Here is a 12,603-nt window from a genome sequence, read left to right as displayed (position 1 = left end):
CTCTGAAGTTGTCACTTCTTTCATTAAAATTACACATTTAAATTTTTATTTGTGTGATTTTCAAATTATATTTGCAGCATGAAAAAGTAATTTCTTTTCTATCTTGATGTATGTAAGTACATTATCTGAAACACAGCTACATAAATTTCATCTAACGCACACTGCATCTGATCTGTAAGTATTGTATATTTCTATAATTGTGAACAAAAAGAAAATATTCAAAAACACGCTTAAAATACTAGAATTCACCCTCAAGTGTGACACAAAAGTAGTAATCACACTTTGCTAGTATAATCACAATTTGCTTAACACACATTAGTGAAGCTGTTAAATATCAAACAGCAATTCAATAGCTAACACATGCGTCGGTACTCTTGAGTGCAATACAACGTTAGATCCTAAATTGAGAAAGAATGAGAACTGTACATATAAAGTTCTGATACAGCAGGAAGCAACCAAGCATAAAAAATCCACAATGGATATGCTTGAATTGGACTAATACACAAAAATCATCTATTACCAGTTCAATGAATAATAGTTGATGCATTTGCCAAGTAGCCATAAAAACATATCCAGACATCTAAAAGGACAGAATCATGAAATCAGTTGAAACTTTACCTCTCAACCATTGGTATTAATATGAACCTCAACTAAACTGAACGAAATGTGACAGATAATTGTAAAGACGATTACCATTAACCTTGAGATTTGTTCCTCCATGAAGCTAGACCAGTTTCGACTCGTCGAACCTCAAAGATAAGCATGCGCCACATCTTCAATACGAACATCTCAGCCTCATCATCAAGAATAGCCTCCAGAAGCTCCAACATAGTAGCAGCTGAAACATGTTTCCTAGTGCTACTCACAATGAAATCCACCAGCGTGTTCTCCTCTTCACCGAGAAACTCTGTGATCTTTTTTGAAATCCAAGGTCGCATCCTTTCATGGAGGTCATGCTGTCACAGGAACACCATACAATTGTAAATGACCACTCAGAAAAGCAGACGTCCACTGCGTATTACAATGGGCCATGCGATGTTCCTTCTCAGACCCACATTACCACAGTTGCTTTCCAGAAATCCAGACACCATACTCTCTTGAAGCCTAGACATGGATCGAGATTATGTATGAAATTGCGCAGTGTCAATATTTCATGAGCAAGTCCAAGAATAAGCCCGTTGCAACTGTGAAAGACCAAACTCTAGCATTCAATTTCAAATATTTCCTTCACATGAAACACAGCTTTACAAACAGATAACTTGTCCATCAGTCCTTGCACGATCATGTTACCAAAAAAGCTGGTTGAGAAATATACCGAGTCATAAATATTCCAATCCACGGGAAAATTGAAGAGTTCTTCTTTGGTCTTGGGGATTGTATCGATCAGCTGCTTGGCATCCAGAATCTTTTTGGATTCTGGAGCCTTAGTCTCTGCCTTAGAGGAACGCTCACGCTCACGCTCACGTTCCCGTTCTTTATCCTTCTCACGATCACGATCACGATCCTTTTCTTTCTCCCTATCTCTTTCCCTATCCCGATCCCGGTCTCGGTCCCGTTCTTTCTCCTTACGAGACCTATCTCGATCACTAGTCCTATCTCTGGACCTTCTAGATCCATCTTTGTCATTCTCATCCTTCCCTGAAGACAAGGATAAACTCTTGGCAAACTCTGCAGCAGCTGCTAGATTGTGAGCTAGACCACCACTTGCAGGAGGAGGGGCCGGAGCAGATGGGACGGTTGCAACAACTTGCATTTCCTCTGCAGAATAGTCTATGGGAACTAGTGTACGCAGCTTACTAGCATCAGCTGTGGCATCCTCGTCTTCTTCAGTAAACACAGAGGGTACTGCAGTACGCCTTCCCGACCCCATCAAGCCAAATCCAAGCTTGCGAGGAGCAGGACTACTGCTGGGCTTCACATCAGTGACAGCTGCAGCTGAACTGTCCTCTCTTCCAACGGAGTAAACACCATTGCCAGCAGTCTTTTCTGCTTGCACAAAAAACACACGTAAGATTGATGAGAAACTATTTCCAGGCAAAGTGTAAATATTTGCAAATGTATCCATGCTTGAAACACGCTTCTATCACGTCTAAAATACAGGAGGTGACAATAACATATTGAGCTACACAAAGAATCCCGAACAGATCTTACAATGTGATTTAAATCTGACACCACCTTCATAATCAAGATAGAAGAAATATAAAGTACAATCACTTACTATGATCCGCTTCTTCTTCTTCTTCTGAATCACTATCGAACATTGACACGACATGCGCAGGTGAGGCAGGTAAAAGTACGGGCTCCTCGACATAATCAATTGATGGAACAGGTTTATCACCAACATCCATGTCATTCTCATCGTTGGCAACAACTGCATGCTCAGGACTGGGTTTGTGTCGTTTAACAAGCTCAGCAGAGGCTTCCTCTTCTAGCTCCCTGATTCGATCGGCCTCATCTTCTTCGTATTCTCTATGGCGGCGTTTACGCTTTTCGTCGTACGCAGCACTTCGATACCGAGGTTTCCGCCGATCTTCATCGTCGCTCTCTTCCTCCTGTTCCTTGATCACCCTGCGTCTCTCTCTTTCCCGATCTTTCTCCCGTTCTTTTTCATATAACCGCTGTCTCTCCTTATCCCGCTCTCTGCTCTCCCATTCCCTTTCACGTTCTTCGTACAAGCGTTCTGCTTCCCGCACTCTGTTCTCTCGATCCCGATCTCGGCGTAGACGCTCACGTTCACGCTCCCGCTCATAACGCTCCACTTCTCGTTCTTTATCACGCTCCAATTCACGCTCCCTGTCACGCTCTGAGCCCCGCTCACTGCGCCTACTTCGATCAACAGAACTTGCTTCTACATCCGCACTGCTCTGCTTTTGTTCGCTTATGGTGTCGTCGTCGTTCCGTCCGCTCACGTTTTCTGCCAGAATGGAAAAGGGTCAAAAGTTACATTCCACCATGTAAAAGATGCGTTCGGAAGAAGGCTATTTAACAGTGGAGGTAACTAACATATGCGCATGTCTATAAAAAGAAAAAACTGATTGTAATTCACAGGTGCTAGTGAAACAAACACACTCACACACACATGCGCATCCTATGATAACAGACAACATTAAGCAATGGGTAAAACCGACAAGCAATCCACACTTAAGCCATCAAAACACTGCCGAAAGCATACGATCCTTCTAATTGAGAGTCTACCACTCTTTTCTCCGTCTGCAGTTGAGTCACCATCTTTGAGAAGTGTTGAGCCATCAGCAACAGAACTGCTCTTTACACTAGTCTCTACAGGAGTAGCCAGAGGTGGAGGTGGAGGTAGTGGTCTCGCTTTAGCCCTGCAGTTAAAAAAAAGAAAGTAAAAAGAAAATAATCAGCGGCAGAGCACACTGCAGAGAGGGATACAAAGGATGGAGCAAGGTTTGAAAAATAAATAAATAATAATAATAATAAATCTTCAACTTGCTGAGATAAAAGGGAATTAAACAAGTAGCTGGCAAGTCCAGGGATACAATTTCACAAGCAGCAATAACCACGCCATAACATGCCTGAATAATAAGCAAAAAAGAGAGATCGGCCAAGAAACCTTTCGGCCAGCATAGCGTTCAGTTTCTGAACAGCTTGATCATCGACTTCCTTGTCAGCATCAGTCACAAGTCCGAATTTTTTAGCATCATCTTCTGGAGTGTTTTCATCTTTCTTGGAATTCACGCCGTTGATTGCTTTCTTGGGTTCCGGCACAACTTCCACTCCAGGTGCAGCCTCCTCTTCTCGGTTAGCTGCCTCCTCTTCCAGTGCGATCCTTTCTCGCTCTTTCTTCTTCGCAACATACCGCTCTAAATATTCCCTTGTTGCTTGATTCACGTTAAGCTGCCAAAATTATACCCTCAAAATCCTTCATCTCATACAAATAGGCATTCGAGAAACAACAAGACAGATGAAGCACCAGACCTGCTTTGTCATTCATTATGTAAGACAGACCCAGCGTAATAAACGAATTCCAGCAATAAAAGGATGTGAGTGGTTACTACTACTATCATTACTATTGTTGTTGTTGTAGCTGCTGCCGTTTTTGCTACTTACTGGTAACGAGGAACTTCAACTAAAGCTCTCAAATGTCATGAAGTTTACAAAAAATAAAAAATAAAAAAATAAAAAAATAAAACTCAATTCTACAATACAACTGAAAGAAGCAAAAAGAGCCTTCTGATGTGCAGGAAGTAAAGATAGCAGAGTGGAAACACTACCACTTCAGGCATGCTTTCATAAAGCAGAAGTCATACAGATAAATTTACAAACTCCACAAAACAAGAGTCAACTTCTTGCAACATACCCTTCTCACAGTGCCAATGACATGCTAGAGCACCATAACCAGCCTCCCTCAAAAAGGTCGGAGTCAATAAATCTGATAAACCAGAAAAATAAGATTCAGAATTATTCAACCGAAGGACTACATGTTTTGTGCAGCATGATGACTCCTAAGGCAGGTGCTTACCACTAGTTCTTGCCCATCCAGAGAATATTTATTGAGAAGGCGGAGAGCTCGCAGCACACCCTCAGCTGACTCAAACTCACAAAAACCAAAGCCTTTAGGAGAGCCAGTAGTAGGGTCTTGGGCACGTTTCCAGCTCTTAATGCCTCCGCATAACTGCAAAAGAAGGACGGTTAAACGTCTAAAAGAAATAGATCATGTTGTGCACAACTAATCAACCGTGCTTGGGAGAATGCGAAGAGTTCAATATTTACAATGAAGATCACATTTCGTTCTTAAGATAAGAATTAGCGCATCCATCATCACCAGCATTGTGTGGATGACCAGGCATTAACTTCCAATGAACAATCCCCATCCCTCACATTTCTCTAAAATAAAATCATTTTCATTTTAGAACAATATCCCAACATATGAAAAGTAACGACTTAAAAAGCATTCACCTCGAGAGTTGCTCGAAGAAAATCATCTTCAACAGTAGAAGAAATTTTTCCAACATAAACAGTTGTGTGAGGCTTTTCAGGTGGAGCAACAATCTGGCCAACACCTTTCGCGCCAAGGTCGTTAAGCAACATTCCAGGCAGTGGCTTCAGCACTGGCGGCATAGGTCGAATCCCAGTTCCAGGAGGCCTTGCCAGCATTATTACTGGAGGTGGCCCTACAGGTGGACGCGCTGGAAATACGGGGGGACGAACCATTTGCGCATAGGGTGGTGCAGAGTACCGGGGTGCACCTGCAGAACCAGAAACAAGAACTGGGGGGAACCGTGTCAGAATGAAGCTTTCCAGATTTGAAAGCTCAGATTTTCGTTTCAGTTTCAGCCTGGTCAACTCAAATTTCCAAAAAACAAAAAGGCGCAAGTCTGGTATACTCACCTAATTCAGGCTCCATTCCAGCAATATTCACAACCCCAAAGTGCAACTCACTGCCACACTCTTACCTTCAACCAGAATCTAAGACAAGAGACGCCCAATTCTATTGGTAATAAACCACAAACTATTCCTAGTTAAGGGCGCTGATGAACCTAGGGGTCTACTAAGTAGACATGAATTGCCAAGAGACATCCCAGTCCTCATGTAACTTCCCAATTGAGAGAGCATGCGATCGGTTTCTATTTATTAATAATTGGTTTATGCGCAGCACCTAAGTAATAGGTGAAGGAAATAAGACGTGCAAGGGATGATGGGATGGCAGACATAATTGCTGTTGCGACTGTTTGATAGGGAATTAAGCATACCACATTAAGACGATGAAGGCTCACACCTGTGGGCGCTCTTTCCCATGTTCACCATGACAACTCGAATGCACTGCTGGAGGAGAAAACAGTCCGTCACCCTCATGCACACATGCCTGTCTTATTCTCTCCCTCACACACTCTTCTGGTGCTCTCTGCGCGTCCACGTTTTCTAAACGTATATCATACAAGCAATCTTTATGAACAACTGATGCAACACACGTTTACCCACCTCCAGGAGGCATAACTGGCGCTGCAGGCTGCCCCGGAGCTAGCCCTTGAGATGGCATAAATCCCGCTGGCGGAGGTGCGTACGGTCTTGGCGGCTGCTGCTGAAGCGGAATACTAAACCCAGGTCGCATCATTGGTTGAGGAGGTACACCTGGAATTCCTCCTTGCCCGGGTTGACCACCTGTGCTACCATATGGGGGATTCATTGCATTGTTCATCTTGCTCTTGATCGCTTTCTCCTCAGCCTCAGAAAAACTATTTCAAGTCTAATACACTGCACGCCCTGTTTATTCCTATCCCTATAGAAAGTTTTTCAAACTTAATTTGAGGAAAACGGAAAAATAATACAAAATAATATAAAATAAAATAAAAAACTAAAAGAAAGATCGACAATTAATCTACAGCGTAAACTCAACGAGCCAAAATTCGAAATCCTGCTCTATCCCTACCCCACGAAAGCCCTAGACCCGGGAACAGAAAACACTACACAGAAAATGTCCTCCCATCTTCAAAACACACAATCCCTAATTCAACTCACAAGCTTTCCCACGGCACGACACCATCGTTCCGTTACTCCACCAAGAGACAAAAAAGAACACCCTAGCAACTAACGCCCGTCATAAGAACGTCCGCCATCATCCCAATACATCACATCTCACAACGACGTCCTGGCACCAAACCTAATTCCAAACCCCGTCTCACCCCTCCACACCGACACTCCCACTTCCACTCTCAAACCCCAACCACAAATATCCGAACCAAAGAACTCGAGTTTCCGATAGAAAGCCAACTGAAGCAAGTCTGAGGGGCGGACAGCCACCTCGACCTGGGGGGTGACGCAAATAACGAAAGACGGAGGCCGAACCGAGAGTTGGCAGGTAATCGTGGTGTATGAGGGGAAGAGGATCAAAGACGAGTGATTGAAGACTAACAGCGACGCCTGCTGAGGTCCCGTAACTTAAGCTCTTTCTCGCGAGAAAGAGCAGATGAATGAAGTGTGAAAAGCAATGAGAGGAGGAGGAGCAGGAGGTTGAAGCTCACGATTGTCGCGCAAGCTTCTTCTTCTTCTGCGTCGTCTTCTTCTTCTTTCTCTTCTTCCTCTTCGTCGTGGCCTTGCTGTTGTTTCGTCCTCGTCGTGTCGTCCTCTTCCTCGGGCAGCGCAGGCAGGTCTAGGGTTTCGATGATACGGCTTTCGTCTTCACGCCGCTTTCCGTCACACTCTGGCTCCGTTCGTCGTCGCCCGTCCATGCACGACGAACGTTTTCGTTTGTGGATGGATGTTGGTCTGGATGTGGATCGATTAATAGATGAGTTCGTTGGTTGATGGATGTGTTTGTGGATGGGATTTGTACTCTCTTGCTTTGTCATGATTGCGGTTCATTTAAATTTTAAAATCATGATTTGGTTGAAGATGTGATGGATGCCATTCTTTGCTTTTAACTTTTAACTTTTATTTTTTGGCATCAATTTTTTCAAGAAATATATCTAAATTAGGTATGGAAAATTAGGAAGATAATTGTTGTCATCACAAAACAAGTTTTTACAACTCTTGTCATTCATGTTCATTATGTGTTGTGATTATTAGTATTTTTAGGGGAATGTTAAATAGACCCAAATTTTTACTAAATTGATCCATTCTAACCATTATGATCTCCAAATTTATTTCTCCACCATTGGATCTGCAACCAATAAAAACTAACCAAATCTATCATGATTACCATATTCTTTATTTAGAGTGGATCTATTTAGTAGAAGCATGGGTCTATTTAACATTCCCCTATTTTTATTACCTTAGAAATTGAATGTTTTGGTGACAGCCTTACAACTTACACATTTTCTTAGTTTGAAACTATTAAATAATTTTCTTATTTCTTATTCCATCCTTAACCATAAATCATTTCAAACATTTTTTTTTTGGATTTTTGTTGGTTTGTTATTAAACTTATTGATGCATTTGTACTTAATTTCAACATTTTGCTTCTTGTGATTTTCAAATAGATATCTGTGTGATATATCATTCAAATGCAAAACACTAATTCAACATGTATTATCTTTCATGTTATTTTATATACACAAACAAACACAAGCGCCCAACAAACTGATGAAGGTGCACAAACCTTCATGGTAAAACTCCTATCACTTGTGCACGGTCAACTTGAAACCACGACGTTCAGCAATGTTAAATGTTTAAGAAATTCCATTTTGAAAATCCAATTTTAAGTAACACTACCTGCTGCAATAGGCACAAGTAAACACCCAGAAGTGGCACAGTAACACTGATGAATTGTGCAAAAGCTGAGGAGGTTCAATAACACAAAGCAAGCAAAGATTCAAGCTTGTGCTTGCAGCTGGATTTCAACCAAGGAGTAAGAGGTATCCATGGAATGTAAGTCAAGTGAAAAGAAAGGGGCAAGTTCCCATATTCATGCTGTTTGAAAGCAATACTACAGTTGAAGAAAGCAAGGCTACAAGGATTCTATATTTAAGCTACTACTTCAAAACACTAAGAGGAGCTCAGAGAAAGTGCGGAGAAACTAGCCAACTTGTGGGGAGTTGGGTCTGTAGTTTGTTAAGACAACTCTTCAAGGCTGCTTGCAATTACGTTCAACCCTGTCAACCGAATGAGCACACATTGTGTTCTAAGTTTTTCAGGTTAGATTCCAGAGTACCTGCATGAAGAGACAATAAAAAGAGAGAAGGATGTCGATATACCCTCAACGAGTACGATGGTCAAAATGAGATTGTCCCCAGCGATTGAACGATTTCTAGGTGCTTAGTCATTTGAACATTCTGTTTGGTTAGACATTTCGGTCGATTTACCAAAAGAATGCTGTTGTTTATTAGTCAGCATGAGGGAATGTTTCCGCAAATCCCGCCAAACTTCACTTCGAAGCTTGAGAAAGCTTGACCCTTTCGTCGTGTGTTCATGATACATTATGGCAATATGGGATCTAATTATCAATGAGCGACTTTGCCGCCTGCCATCACTTAAAGAAATCCCCTCCTTCGTGACCGTCCCCAGGAGAATGCATCGTCTCAGGAACTTATTGGAAGACTTCCAAACACCCTACACAGGGACATTCACACGACATTTTGCGCCGAATCAATGGATTCATCCTACTTGTATGATGCTCCTTTCATCTTCTATAATTTGCCTTCCGCAACCAATTTCTGGTATTGTCTCCAGCCAGCCCGCGTGACAGGCATGACATGGATTCCAGCCACTCCTGCGTAAGACCCAGACAACGAACCATCAATATAGAGCAGAGGAACAGACATCAGCAGCCGGTAGCATCCCCGGAATTAGGTAACCTTTATGACAGTTTAAATCCTCCAGAAGCAGTACGTACTGCAGAACTCTACATTTAACACAAACGCACCCAATGAAACCATTGTATGAACTTGTTGAACTCACCAGGAAGACATCTAATGGATTCAATCATGCGAACACTCTCCTCGTAACAAAATCTGGCAAATGCAACCGAGTCACCAGCGTATTCAGCTTCAATTCGCTTCCACCGTGCTGTTATTGCATCCGCTTCCTTCCCTACGAAAACGAATTATATATCCAGTCAGCAAAACTCAACCAACTTCTTTTAGGAATTATTTCAGCAGAGAAAACTCACCTTAAATGTCTATACGACTTTGCACACTTTTCCTATGATGATGGTTATTCCTTCGATTATTAAACTACATCTTTTCTCACGGAATCCACTAACAGATGATGCAAAATGAATATCTTGAGTCCATACCAGAACTGTCACTGTCAAATGGTATGATAGATACTTAAGACTAAAACAATAACACTATAATTATACAAAGTAAACCCACAATTTTCAGAATCAGCTACAGTCCACGAAAACACGAGTGATCTTAAAAGTCTACAAGTATCATCATTGTCGTTTACCTATGTTTAACAATTTTCTTACGCAACTTCAACTAATTTTGAAAATATGGGCAATATTAGACCTGATGCTTGAGTCAGTTCAAGCCAAAAAGAGTAGTTTCGAGCTGAAGTCAACAAAGGAAGACCGACAACTACTGGTGTTGCCTTCGTCAACCTGACAAGTAGGAAAATGTTCAAATGTCAGAAACTCTTCCAACATCTCGCCTGTCAGGTTTCGTACAATCACCATCTTAATCTGAACCTACTCAGGATCGGTCTTTTACGTGTTTCCTCCAAGAAATTATCTAATGCAACGGGAAGCATCCACGACAAAGTTTGGTCCGATGAGAAGCACTAGAAGACAGTGCTTAACACAAGATTGAAGAACTGCGTCATGAAAAAGAAAAAAATATTCTGAAACATCTGGGATTATTCAGCAAAGCATCATGTCTAGAGAATCAACAAATAAATCATACCCTCTATGTTCGGCTTTGCTCCACCATTCCTCGAAACGATCAGGCAGTAAAGGAGGTTGAACAATAACAGCTTCTGCGCCTGCCATAACCTGTTATTATGAACAGCCAGTTTATAACCAGAAAAGGAGACAATGCCCAGTACGAGACGAGCCTACACAAACATATTGTGACGAATAATTCAAATGAACATCGATATAACCTGATAAATATACTTAATATAATTTTAGCAACTATCGGTATTTTCATCCATAATGACATTTATTGAACGTCAATGAAACAGATACCTATATTATCTAAAATAAACAAAATTTTAAAAATAAAACCAAATTGATTACAGAAGATCAATGCTATCATGTCCCATTGATGTCTACAACTTGAAGATATAACACGAGTTATAAACAGCAGTACAAACTTAACAAGACTAACAGTGAATAGATGTCTAACATTTATGAAAAGAGAGCAGTCTATTAAGTTACTTCTAAAAAAGCAACCTTCTTGTCAAGCCGCTCGACGGAATTGAGGAGAGGATTCTCCACGCACCAGAGCTGCAATCCTTGCACAGTGAACACGATCAAGCAGGGGGGTTTATAAGCAGCAGTGGTGAGACAATGGCACTTCTGACTTGTCATGTAAGTTCTGGTTGAGATCATGACAGCAAGTGAAAAGTCTACATTATCTTGCATAAAAAGAAAAGAAAGTTAATTCGCATGGAATTACCAGGAGACAAAAGACCACTCTTTCGTAACTGATGTGCTGCGCGCAACATGGCAAACGAGTTTGCTGGTAGCAGCTGGTTGGCAAACCAAACTCTTCTTAAAGGGTGTCCTGCGCAAATTCGAATGATGAATCATGATAAAATACATTTGCACATGCAGAGGCCTCCTCATGGCTTTCGAATCAGCGTAAAATTTCTGATATGCACGAAAAAGCACAAGCAAGTGATAGGTAGTAAGCTTTATTCTTGATTGTACGGACAATCCTATACAGCATATACCTCAAATTTACAAAGGACTATACAGCCCAATTTCCAAAAAAACGTGGCAGAATCGGAACCGGCACTATGTATCAAACAGAGTTAGCTCTAAATCTTGAAACATATATTTACTGCTTCGAATTCATTACCTCCAGATAGGAGTAGCAGAGCGCCTCCACATCCTGCGGCCTCGATATTGTTAGAGGCTTTCACCATACGGTCTTGGATCTCTGGCAGTAATCTTGTTTGAGCAGCAACCGTTCTCACTTGCCAACAATCCAAGCCTCGCAAAGTTTCGACAAGCCCCAATCTTGGGAGTTGCACAGTCTCCTCCTTCGAACTCTTTTGAACCAGTCTTGGTAGAATATGCTTCAATTCGAAAGAGTTCAAAAATTCCGCAAGAGAAGTTTTGACCGGTAGGTCCGGAGTTACAAATCCATTGATTGTGGAAGTCTGTGAATTCTGACAAAAGCAGTACAATCATCACAGAATGTTATACACATCTCAAAGCGATAACCTTAACTTATGAAGTGAATATCTGTCATAGAGGGAAAATGATCGTATAATGTTTCTGTTTTATACGAAAAACCAAACCAAACCAAACCAAACAAAACAAAGGAAGACTTCTCCAGAATATGTTGTGGTGCCAATACGCACTTCACATTCATCAATTCACCAGTAAATGATGAGTTAATTTTCGAATACATTTCCCAATTAAAAGCAGAAAAATGTGCGATTACGGTGCGACAAAATCAGCACAGAAGAGCATGCGTCATCTAATTGTACCTGAAGAAAGGGGCTCAAGGATGAGGACGTTGCGGCAGGAAGCTCAAGCAGGCGAACGAACTTATGCTGCTCAAATATTGACGAGCGAGCGCCAGCCATGGCCGTGTTGGTGGCCACGGCACTCGTCATACTCAGCAAAAATCCTGCCCACGAAATCTCGGGGTTTAGGTTTAACGTCAGAAATAGAATTCAAGCGAGGTTTCATCAATCTCGCAGCCGTAATTTAAAAAAAAAAAAAAAAACACAAAATGCGCAATTAAACCTACAATCGTCTACACAATTTGACGTGATATAAGGTCTACGTGAGTAGACAGCCACATAATATTCATCGAAGCAAACTACCATCACACCTTTCGGAAATTCACGATGCAACTATAGGAGCTTGTTCCTCACAAAGATCCACTCTCAAAAGCTCGGAATCTTTCCAGAGAAACCGCAGGTCGCTAGAGAAGTGTGCGAATCGGCTTCAATTCGATCCGCAACCTTGACAGAATTCAACCCAGAATTATGTACACTTGCTTCCGCAGCAAATTAGAT

The 12,603-nt window shown here is 41.6% G+C and overlaps 2 protein-coding genes across 9 annotated transcripts; both read right to left on the bottom strand.

Moving 5' to 3' along the window:
• Window positions 1–379: 379 nt before the first annotated feature.
• Window positions 380–6,998, bottom strand: LOC112277377 (RNA-binding motif protein 25). Of its 5 annotated transcripts, none has more exons than XM_073531339.2 (9): window positions 5,947–6,998; window positions 5,744–5,787; window positions 4,924–5,234; window positions 4,487–4,639; window positions 3,578–3,861; window positions 3,196–3,329; window positions 2,219–2,914; window positions 1,316–1,986; window positions 380–956 (listed from the first exon to the last, which is right to left on the bottom strand). In XM_073531339.2, exons 3-9 carry the CDS (start codon window positions 5,176–5,178, stop codon window positions 696–698), a joined length of 2,454 nt encoding a protein of 817 aa, XP_073387440.1. In that variant the 5' UTR covers window positions 5,179–5,234; window positions 5,744–5,787; window positions 5,947–6,998; the 3' UTR covers window positions 380–695. The 5 variants fall into 5 exon arrangements, with proteins under 5 accessions (XP_073387440.1, XP_024365355.1, XP_024365356.1 ...); XM_024509587.2 differs by having other exon boundaries at window positions 5,718–5,787; window positions 5,947–6,052; XM_024509588.2 differs by having other exon boundaries at window positions 4,924–5,213; window positions 5,718–5,787; window positions 5,947–6,052.
• Window positions 6,999–8,254: 1,256 nt separating this feature from the next.
• Window positions 8,255–12,603, bottom strand: LOC112277145 (uncharacterized). Of its 4 annotated transcripts, none has more exons than XM_090247576.1 (9): window positions 12,460–12,603; window positions 12,067–12,209; window positions 11,430–11,742; window positions 11,025–11,132; window positions 10,799–10,860; window positions 10,308–10,396; window positions 9,915–10,006; window positions 9,361–9,492; window positions 8,255–9,172 (listed from the first exon to the last, which is right to left on the bottom strand). In XM_090247576.1, exons 2-9 carry the CDS (start codon window positions 12,193–12,195, stop codon window positions 9,090–9,092), a joined length of 1,008 nt encoding a protein of 335 aa, XP_090103702.1. In that variant the 5' UTR covers window positions 12,196–12,209; window positions 12,460–12,603; the 3' UTR covers window positions 8,255–9,089. The 4 variants fall into 4 exon arrangements, with proteins under 4 accessions (XP_090103702.1, XP_024364934.1, XP_024364935.1 ...); XM_024509166.3 differs by having other exon boundaries at window positions 10,784–10,860; window positions 12,460–12,587; XM_024509167.3 differs by having other exon boundaries at window positions 12,417–12,579.

The sequence above is a fragment of the Physcomitrium patens genome, chromosome 25 (assembly GCF_059467195.1).
Source record: "Physcomitrium patens ecotype Gransden chromosome 25, ASM5946719v1, whole genome shotgun sequence".
In the NCBI taxonomy this organism is placed as follows: domain Eukaryota; kingdom Viridiplantae; phylum Streptophyta; class Bryopsida; order Funariales; family Funariaceae; genus Physcomitrium; species Physcomitrium patens.
This window is presented reverse-complemented; position numbering and strand designations above follow the sequence as displayed.

Bases quoted from the DNA above. Each gene is read 5' to 3' on its own strand.
- LOC112277377 (XM_024509585.3), bottom strand. From the start codon at position 6,163: ATGAACAATGCAATGAATCCCCCATATGGTAGCACAGGTGGTCAACCC. The intron at 5,235-5,946 runs GTGGGTAAACGT...GGTTCCCCCCAG, and splicing joins GCCAGTTATGCCTCCTGGAG to TTCTTGTTTCTGGTTCTGCA. The intron at 4,640-4,923 runs GTGAATGCTTTT...CTTCTTTTGCAG, and splicing joins TTCTTCGAGCAACTCTCGAG to TTATGCGGAGGCATTAAGAG.
- LOC112277145 (XM_024509166.3), bottom strand. From the start codon at position 12,195: ATGACGAGTGCCGTGGCCACCAACACGGCCATGGCTGGCGCTCGCTCG. The intron at 11,133-11,429 runs GTAATGAATTCG...GAATTTGCGCAG, and splicing joins TCTGCTACTCCTATCTGGAG to GACACCCTTTAAGAAGAGTT. The intron at 9,173-9,360 runs GTGAGTTCAACA...GGTCTTACGCAG, and splicing joins ATCCATTAGATGTCTTCCTG to GAGTGGCTGGAATCCATGTC.